Genomic DNA, 9905 nt, shown 5'->3' on the forward strand with positions numbered 1-9905 from the left:
ATGTTCAGACTTGGGGAAGGATCCGGGATTTATGCCTGGTATAGATGTGGGTTTCAAGGGAAGTGATTCTGCCGGGTGCTTCGTCGAGAGGGTATTCATGTGCTAGAAGATTTATGGAGTTGATTATATTCGGGGCCAAGTCAGAGCGGGTGGCTCTCAACAACGGTCCTAGTGGATTCAAAGGGGTAAAGTGTGGTGCCTAATGGCTTCGAGCCTATAGATACAGTTAAGAATCAAGCCTTGTAGCAGCTTATGAGGAGGTGCCCAGAAGGTTCTATGATGTTTTGACCTGCAGGGTAGCAATTGGGAGGTATGAAATGGTTCGTGGGATTTGAGACAGCATGGTCTCGTGAGTCAAGGTCACTCAAGATGAGTGCGGATGGAGTATGCTATATGTTGAATGGAGTTATTATCATTTCTAAGGCAACAAGGATAAATTGGAAGAAGATAGATTGATTAGCCATAGTTGAATTGGCATATTGGTGGCAGTGATCGGTTCCTTCAGCACGATCAAGTTATGCAAGTGATTTGTGGCGGTACATGTGAGGCTTGTCGGCCGCCATAATTGATGTTATTCAGAAGTATTCTTCTGTTATGGCCTGTCATGTGTAGGTGGGTCCCGGAAGGGCTATGGTGGCTTAAGACCACTATTTCGAGATTTGGCGTATTCTACGGTTATGAGAATTCACCTGTGTGTCGCAATGGTTCTCCTGAAGTGATTTAAGTGAAAAGTTTTTATATGATGAACTGTTAAACTATTAGTGGTTCCGGAGTTATGATGAAAATCGTGTTCGATCATATTTTGGCGTGTTGGGCACAGTGAGTTGTATGGAATTTGTGAGGATCAAGGTTACGGTTCGGTGTTGACGAGAATGTCACGAGCTCGGATGAGTAGGGAAGTAGTTTCGAGGTTTAAAGTAAGTTGGTATGTCTTCAGCGTCACCTGAGATCGGTGTTGGTGAAAAAGGGCTTTGCATCCTGGTTAAGAATTCTTGTTTGCTTTTTAGCGGTAGCGCGACCGATGAATTGGGTGTACAGATCTGTTATCTACTACGAAAGGTTGTGAGAGCGTGCCCACGGAAAGGTTGTATTAGTGTGGCATGTAGTCACTTGATCGATTGAAGAGTTAAATCAAGTATGAAATTGTAGTGATGTCGTTAAATTAAGAATTGATGCCTGGAGGGCACACGGTTATTTGGGTTGTGTACTGTGGAGGATTACTCCGGTTATGATAGTTGTTCTTAGGTGTTATGAGAGAAAGGGGAGTATTTATGGACTTTGAAAGGTTATTAGCCTAGTTCGGTGCGATCAGAATCAGCTTGAGGTCTATGGATGGACTTAAATGTGAATATGGGCTTTATATCAGGCTAGACGTGTTCATTTCAGTAATGCCCTCCTTATGGAGGAGTAGTCAGGGTGTTATTTCGTCGCCAAATATTTCATGTAATGATACATTTCGCCGTATGAGTTGTGAGACAGCTTGGGTAATTTCTTATGTGTTGAGGTTCCGCGTAGCGATGGTGTTATGTGAGTAGTACGACTCTTTAGTTTCAGAACATATATCACACCTCAGTTGTGCTTGAGTTTTGTAGCCTATGGCACTATATGTCTCCCCAGGGGTGGTATTATGCACTTAGCGTGCTTGTGACCGATATTCGGTATCTTGTTGTAATGAGCAATTCAGCTCGATGTGTATCTCCTTATGTGAGTTTTATGTACGGATCGGGTTGCATGCCGCAACAGTGTAATGATAATTACAGTCCCTTGTATTCTATTCTATGGGTTTTGTTTCTCCATTTTCTGAGGAAAGTTCATATTAGTTGCGTGATTTGAGTAGTCCCTTCCAGAGTTCATTTTCCTTATGTATCGCGTTCGAGTTGGTAGCCTATTGGCACGTTGTGGCATCATGGGAGACTTTTGGTCATGTCAGGGGTGACTTGTTGCCTGAGCAGTTCGTACAGAGTAAGATAAGGTTACTGGATCTAGGGTCAGTGCAATCGGATAATATGAAGTACATTAAGGAGCTAAGGCCATTATTTGGTTCAAGATGAGGTGATGGTTCCTGGCAGGAGTATAGACCCAATGATTGTTGGTATTGGTTATGAATTTATACGCATCTCTTTCGTCGTGGCGGTATTGTAAGAGTTAGAGCGAGACCTATGCAGGTCATGAGGTGCAATGGGAGCATCAGATTCGTGGAATTTCGATTTATTTGATCAGAGAATGCTATTGTGGCCCTGTGAGCAAAGTGGTGCAAGGTGTGAATTCAGCTAAGATATGCAGTCATGTTTTGGTGCTGCGTATAGTTATTGATACGGTGAGCGTATGTTGGAACAGGCCTGGCAGAGAATTCCGGATGATGGAATTGGGCTCTAAGGCTTATTTGCTTAAGTGAAAAAGGATATCTTCAGATTGATCGAACTAGGGCTCCCAGCTGAGTTGTGGTAGCACGGGTAGGTGTTCGAGGTGTTAAACAGTGAATTCAGACAACCCCAGCACAATCCCTAGCACGTTCGAGGACGAACGTATGTTTAAGTGGGAGAGGATGTAATGACCCGACCGGTCGTTTTAAGCCCTAGCGCGCCGTTCAGCAGTTCGAGGCCATGAGCAGCTCCATTTCAGGTATTACGACTTGTACGCGTGGGCGGAATTGAATTTCGGGAAGTTCGGGGTTAATTCGGAAGGAGGATTTTCATTTCGGGAGCTTTAAGTTGAAAGAATCAACTAGGATTGGATTTTTGAGTAAACGACCTCAGAACTGAGATTCGAAGGTCCAGCAGGTTCGTATGATGATTTTGGACTTGGGCGTATGCCCGGATCGGGTTTTGGATGACCCAGGAGCGTTTTGGCGCCTATTTTGGAAGTTAGCATTTTGGAAGAAATTTCATAAGTTTGGATTGCAGTGCATTTCAGTGTTATTGATGTCCGTTTGGGATTCCAGAGTCTGGGAGTAGCTCCGTATGGTGATTCTGGAGTTGGGAGCGCGATCGAAAGTGAATTCGGATGCCCGTGGGTCATTTTGGGGTCATTTAGCTAAAGAAAAAATTTGAAGGTTTTTGAGAAGTTTGACCGGAAGTGGAATTTTTGATATCGGGGTCAGAATCTGATTCTGAAAGTTGGAGTAGGTCCGTAATGTCGAATATGACTTGCGTACAAAATTTGAAGTCAATCAGACGTGATTTGACAGGTTTAAACATCGAAAGTAGAAGTTTGAAATTCTAAAGTTCATAAAGCTTGGATTGGAGGTCGATTTGGGGTTTTAGCGTTGTTTGATATGATTTGAGGCCTCGAGCAAGTCCGTAATGTATTTTGGGACTGGTTGGTATGATTGGTTGGGGTCCTCGGGTGGAATCTGGGTGGTTAACGGATCGAAAATGAAATTTTTAGAAGAGCTGAAGTTGCTGCCTCTGTCATAACCGCACCTGCGGTTGGTGGACCGTAGGTGCGAGACCGCAGATGCGGTCTTTCCATCGCAGAAGCGGCCCAGGGCAGGCCAGGCCAGAAACTGCAGAAGCGGATCCCAAGCCGCAGAAGCGGCTCCGCAGATGCGGCCTCGAGACCGCAGAAGCGGTCCCAACTCTTTTGGCCCATTTCGCAGATGCGGTCCATTTCTCGCAGATGCGGGACCGCAGATGCGGAAATCGCTGAGGCAGTGAGGTTCATTTAATACGGGTTCTAAGTCATTTTTATCACTTTTTCACTCCTCCATTGGGCGATTTTAGAGCTTTTGAGAGAAGAACTTCACCTAGCATCTTGAGGTAAGTGTGTTCTATCTATTTCTAGTTTAATAATTATGTCTTAGGTAGATTAAACGCTAGTATTAAGGTGAAATCATGGGGTTAGAGCAAAAACCTAGGGTTTTAATAAAAGTAATATTTAACCACGAAATTTGTTATGAAATAAATTAGAAATCATATATTATTGGTCCTTGGGTTATGAAGAACAACTTCCCTTGAAAAATTTAGGAATCCAGGCACGTGAGCCCGGGGTCGAATCTTAGGAAAACTGTGTTTATGGGTGGGAAATTGCTTAAATAGTTAGAATATGATCTTGTGAGCTTATATTGACTAGTTCCTACCTCTTTTATCTAGTTTGGAATCGTTCGACTCCAATTTGAGGGTTCGGGCTCACTCTTGGTATTGGAAGTGCACATTGGAGCGAGGTGAGTCTCCTTTCTAACCTTGTAAGAGGGAATTGTCCCCATAGGTTGAATAATTGGTTATGTACTCCTATTTGTTGGGGCTACGTACGCACGAGGTGACGAGAGTCCGTGCGTAGCTACTATTATGTGTAAGTCCGGGTAGTCTAGGACCCAAAAGCATGCTATACTTGGAATATCTGTGATCTTATTGACAATTGAATTACTTAAATCCTATCGAATTGGCAAATGAATTTCGAAGAAAATTAAACTTCCTTTTCTTGAATTGTTAAAAGAGAATTGGCTTTTCCTTGGATAAATGTTCCCTGATAAATTCATGATTGACTGATTGTCGTATTTATTTATATTTGACCGCGTCGCATGTATGATTCGCGAGCGGGGTAATAGATGCATCTATGGTTCGGGCCGCTCGACCCTCGGCAGTGCACATTTTAAATATTATTGGATCGGGCCGTACGACCTAGGCATGAGTTGCGCATGCTTGTATTGCTTGCCTTGATATTTGTTGATACTAATATCTGCTCTCCCCGACTTGAGATAATTTTTAATTAATGGATTACGAATCCGGAGACTTTAAATAAAAAGGAACTTTCACCTGTTTAGTGACTCATTTAAATTTTACTGTTGTTCTTAATAAATCCGTGAGTCATCGCATTAATAATATTATTACTAGACCTTTAGTAAGTGTCGAAGTTGCCATCTCGTCTCTACTTCTTCGAGATTAGGCGGGATACTTACTGAGTACACGTTTTTTTTGTACTCATACTACACTTCTGTGCATTTTTGTTGCACAGGCACATGTACTTCTAGTGGCCTACTGGGCGTAGCAGCATGGATGATACTGGGACTAGGTGAGCTGCGTTACTCGAGGCGACCCGCAGCTAGTATAGTCTCTTTCAGTGTATTGTATTTACTTTTTGTCCATTTGTACTCCGTACGGATGTTGTATTGTATTGTTTCTTAGAAATAGCTCGTGCACTTGTGACTCCAGGTTCTGGGGATGTCTATGGGTTTATTCAGAATTTTAAAAGTTGTTAAAGGTTTCATTTTCTTATTCAGTGAAATTTACTATGTATAGCTTAAACGTATAAAAGGAGAGATTTCAGAAATATTTAAAACGAGAATCTAATTAAGTAATTTGGTTGGCTTGCCTGACTGCGGTGTCCGGCGCCATCACGACCCTTAGTGGATTTTGGGTCGTGACAGAAGAGGTACCTATAGAAATTCTCGATAGGCAAGTAAGAAAGTTGAGAACAAAAGATATAGCATCGGTAAAAGTTTTGTGGAGTAATCATGATTTAAAAGAGGCTATGTGGGAGGTCGAGGAAGATATGAGGAAGAAGTATCCTTATTTATTTGAGGAACAAGGTATTTGAAGCTAGGTTTGGCTTAGCATTTATATTTCATTTATTAAATACAAGTTAGCAAGTGTTTATGTCCTTCCTAGATTATAAATAGTTGTTGAAGTAATTTAGATTATGCCAGAGTACATTTAATTCATTAAAGTGATTTACTTTTGCTATAGTGTTATGCTTTAATTTCTTGTTGGTTATTGTGGTACCTCCTTGCCAGAGTGTGAGTAATTAATATATGAGCTGTGTATGGTGCCTTTGAATGGCCTGTTATGGTATATTTGGTTATTGTTGGTGTAGTTGTGGTATTGGTGACAGGGATTTTTTTTGGATAGTCCATTTACAGGGGAGACTTTGCCGAAATTTTTGAAAATTTAGGGAGTTAGCCAAAATTTTGAGTCCCTTGGGAAAGTGAGTAGTGCTGAGAAAACTTAAGAAGTTCAAGGACTTAAGGAATGATTGTTAGCTTAAGAATAAGGTCCTAGCAACATTCGAGGACGAATGTTTTTGAGGAAGGAAGATTGTAACACTCCTCAAATATTAAAAAGTTTCAAGACACGCTAATCATAGAATTTATTTTTTTAATCTTGTCTAGAGTGCAAAAAAAATATACTTAAATAATTGGATATATAATTAAGAGAAAATTAATAATTTTAATATTATTAATTATTAAAAGTGGGTATCATTAATTAATAATTAAGTCAAAACGAAAAAAAAGAGAAAACAAAATAAAAAAGGAGTCATATGACAAGTCTAAAGCCCATAAATGGCTCTTGGCAGGCAAAAGGCATAAAAGCCTTAGCAAAACAGAAGTCGGCATTATGTTTGCTCAAGAAATAGAGGCAGCAAGACTATTTACGCAGACAACAAAAATTTTAGGGTTCTTTACAAATCACTAATTCTTGAACTCAGGTATATAAAATTCTTTATTGTCAATTATCCTAAAGTAGTAGTAGGTAAGAATTGAATAGTTAATTCCCTTCTTTCTCTGTATCAACATTAAATTTCATGTTTAGGTGTGAAACTTTGAAAATTAATAAAAATGCACGGGTTGTTGTAGAATCAATTATTTGGCGGGTATAAATTGGACTGGGGCCTACGTATTGGCTAGAGGAGTTTTGAGGTGAGTTGATATAACCCTATACTAAAGTGGTTTAACTCACAAAAGCACGCATACAAGGTGTTTGATGAATTGCTTAAAAGAGTTAATATTTATTTAATTGGAGTGAGTTTGAAATCAAAACTATTAGATGCTATATATCGAGTTGTTCTTTTGTGATATAAGGATTTTGTAATGAATTTTTATTCATTCTTGAAATTGTAGAATCACATTTGTTTGTATTTGTTGTTTGCGTTATACTTTTCAAGTATCAATTTGATTGTCAGGTTCCTTGATGACAAATATACGATTAAAATGTAAGGTAAAAGTTTATTGAAGTAGAGTAAGAAAGTCTAGCTATATAGCAATACTATTCAAGAATCTAACATTAAATAACATTTTCATGTTGCTTTCCCTTTTGCTTTAAACTTCATGGAGATAGTTGATTGTTCTGCCAAATGTGACTGTCTCATTATATTGTGGAATGTGGCATTTGATCAAACTAAACTTTATGTATACGTAAACATTCAGTAATTGATTATTACTTCTTCCATAGGTTCGATGTTGTTAAATGGATCTTGCAACAAATCAAACTACAAATCGCATGATTAATGTAATAAAAGATTTAGACTTGAAAAGTCACAAGAAGAAGTTTTAGAAAGAAAAGATTTTTGGGAGTATCCTTTATTCTGAGAAGGGGTCATCGTCCAGGCCGAGGGTCCTGACCAAGGCGTTGACTTCCTGAAACTACTTGTGCCAAAGTAGGGAGCACACGAGCCGAGGGCCTCGTTGCTGAGAAAATTACTTAGCCATGCTAAGGTATGATACATGAGCGCTGAGAACCATGAAGCGAGTGGCACCTCGTGGATTGGGCCTATTCGATCAGGTTGGGATCGAACCCGTGCCGATCACACAGTGACTGAGACAGAATTAAGTCAGGATAGTTGGTACTCCCAAAGTATAAAGTGAAGATTTTTTTTAAGAAAGAAAAAGAAAAGAATTTCTTTTAGAATATTCATAAACTGCTATTATGCAATTATTTTAGAATTATTCTTATAAGCTTTATGTTTTACATGCATTTAGAACCTTTGCTCGTAATGTATATGTTATTAAAGTTTCGCCGCTGTTGTTGAGACTCACTGAGTACAATGGATGGTACCGACGTCCTCTTTTGGGAACCTACGTTGGTCTGCGGTACAACGTAGGAACCGGTTTTGCAGGCGAGCAGGCTACAGGTTAGGACTTCCTTCTCTTCCAGTGTTATTGGTGAGCTCCGCTTTTGTTCGTGGAGTATTCCTTTGAGTCACCTTTATTTAGTTATTTCTTTGTTTACTTAGAGAACTGGCCAGGAAATTTCATGTCCTGAACAGTGCGTCAGTTTATCAGTAGAGGCTTCATAGACATAGTTGTTGGGTTAAGATTCAAATGTTTTTTTATAATAACTTAGCAGCAATTCAGTAGTTACTACGAATAAAGTTTTGGAGTTGATTTATTTAAATATTTAAATTAATTAAAAGTATTTGGTTAGAGTATTGCCTTGTTGTGTATAAAGTTTGGAGTTATAATAGATTTGATAAGCAGAGATGGTTCGTTTGGTCATGTTTAGTGATCGAGTGCCGGTCCCGGCTTGTTCAGAAAATGGGTCGTGACAAACTTGGTATCAGAGCCTCAGGTTTATGGAGACCTAGGGGTCTATGAAGCGGTGTTAGTAGAGTCTTGTTTATGTGTATGAAGCACGCCATACTTATAAACAGGAGGCTACAAGCATTTAGGAGAAGTCTCTTTTTTTATACTTTAGATCGTGCAGTAGAGTCTACCTCTAAGAAATTATCTTATTTATTCGTTTCTCCAAAACTCGCAGAAATGGCTCGTACTCGCAACTCTGACACCGACACTCAGGATGCTGCTCAAGAAACTATCGCTACTATTGTGGCTCAAGGTAGAACTAAGAAGGCTTCGACTCAAAAAAGGAGGGGAAAATCCACAAAGGGAGTCCAAGTACCCCTGGTTGAACAAGAAGAAGGGGTGGAGCATGATGATCCAGTACCTCAGGATCTAGTACCGCCCCCAACAGCAGCTCCGGCTCAGGCAACTATATCTCTGGAGGTGGGTCAGATGTTTAATGCTGTCAACAGTGCTATGGAGATGTTTAAAGTCTTTATGGCAAACCAGAACGAGAGAAGAGATGAGATTCCACCTCAATCAAATAGACAGAACAATTCTGAGTCCTCAAGAGTGAATGAATTTTTGAAGTTGAGTCCTCCAGTGTTCCATGGTTCTATAGTTGATGAAGATCCGATGTTGTGGCTGGAGGGTGTCAAGAAAGCCCTCCGAGTGATGAAATCATTTGATGATGAAGCTGTGGAGCTAGCTGCTTACCAGCTTAGAGATGTGGCCGGCGCTTGGTTTGAGATGTGGGTAAAGGAAAGAGATGAAGATGATGGTCCGCGTACTTGGGAAGAATTTGAAGAGGCCTTCATAGCTAACTTTATCCCAGAAGAGGATAGGGAAGCTAAGGCTACAGAGTTCGAACAGCTCAAGCAAGGGAATAAAAGTGTGCAAGAGTACTACATGGAATTCATAAGGTTAGCTAAGCATGCTCCTCACATGGTTAAGACAGAAAAAGCAAAGATTCGCAGGTTTGTTGGCGGTCTAGCTTACCACATTAAGGATACAACATCAGCTGCAGCAGTAGGGATGACAGCCTTCTCCTCTGTTGTGGGATTTGCCAAGCACTTAGAAAAAGACAGACAACTAAGGAGAGAAGAAAAAGAGCATAACAAGAAATCCCGGACAACGGGCAGGTTTAATGGTACATCCAGTGGAGGTGGAAGGGATTCCTCTAATAAGGAGTCATTAGCACCATCTCAATCCAGTCATCAGTCTGGTGGTGGGTCTTCCTTCAGACGTACTCAGAGTTATGGAAATCAGTCTCGCCAGAATCAGAATTTTAGGACATTATCCTCACATAGCCAGAGTCATGCTGAGCAACATTCACACCAACAAGGTCTTTGTGGAACATGTAAGCGGCAACATTCAGGTCAGTGCAAGCTCGGGTTTCATAGTTGCTATCATTGTGGAGACATTGGTCATATAAAGGCCAACTGCCCAAAGTTGCGACGTAATTTCAGTGGTGGATCAACTCGCCCTTCTAGTTCCTCAGCTACTGCAGTTGCACCACCTCAGGCTCGTGGTTCTCATAATCAGACCGGGCATGGGGCAGGCAGAGGTGCAGATCGAGTTACTCAGGGAGGGGGACAACCTCGTTTGTTTGCTACACTTGATCGTCAGAGTG

General features: G+C 40.7%; 1 protein-coding gene across 1 annotated transcript; it reads left to right on the top strand.

The window, feature by feature from the left end:
- Positions 1 to 8473: 8473 nt before the first annotated feature.
- LOC109221889 lies at positions 8474 to 9896 on the top strand (the record flags this gene model as incomplete). Its single annotated transcript, XM_019386321.1, has 2 exons — positions 8474 to 8744; positions 9108 to 9896. Coding segments are annotated over exons 1-2 (1060 nt in total), but the record flags the coding sequence as incomplete, so codon positions are not given.
- Between the last annotated feature and the right edge of the window lie 9 nt (positions 9897 to 9905).

Source organism: Nicotiana attenuata, unplaced genomic scaffold, assembly GCF_001879085.1.
Source record: "Nicotiana attenuata strain UT unplaced genomic scaffold, NIATTr2, whole genome shotgun sequence".
Lineage (NCBI taxonomy): Eukaryota > Viridiplantae > Streptophyta > Magnoliopsida > Solanales > Solanaceae > Nicotiana > Nicotiana attenuata.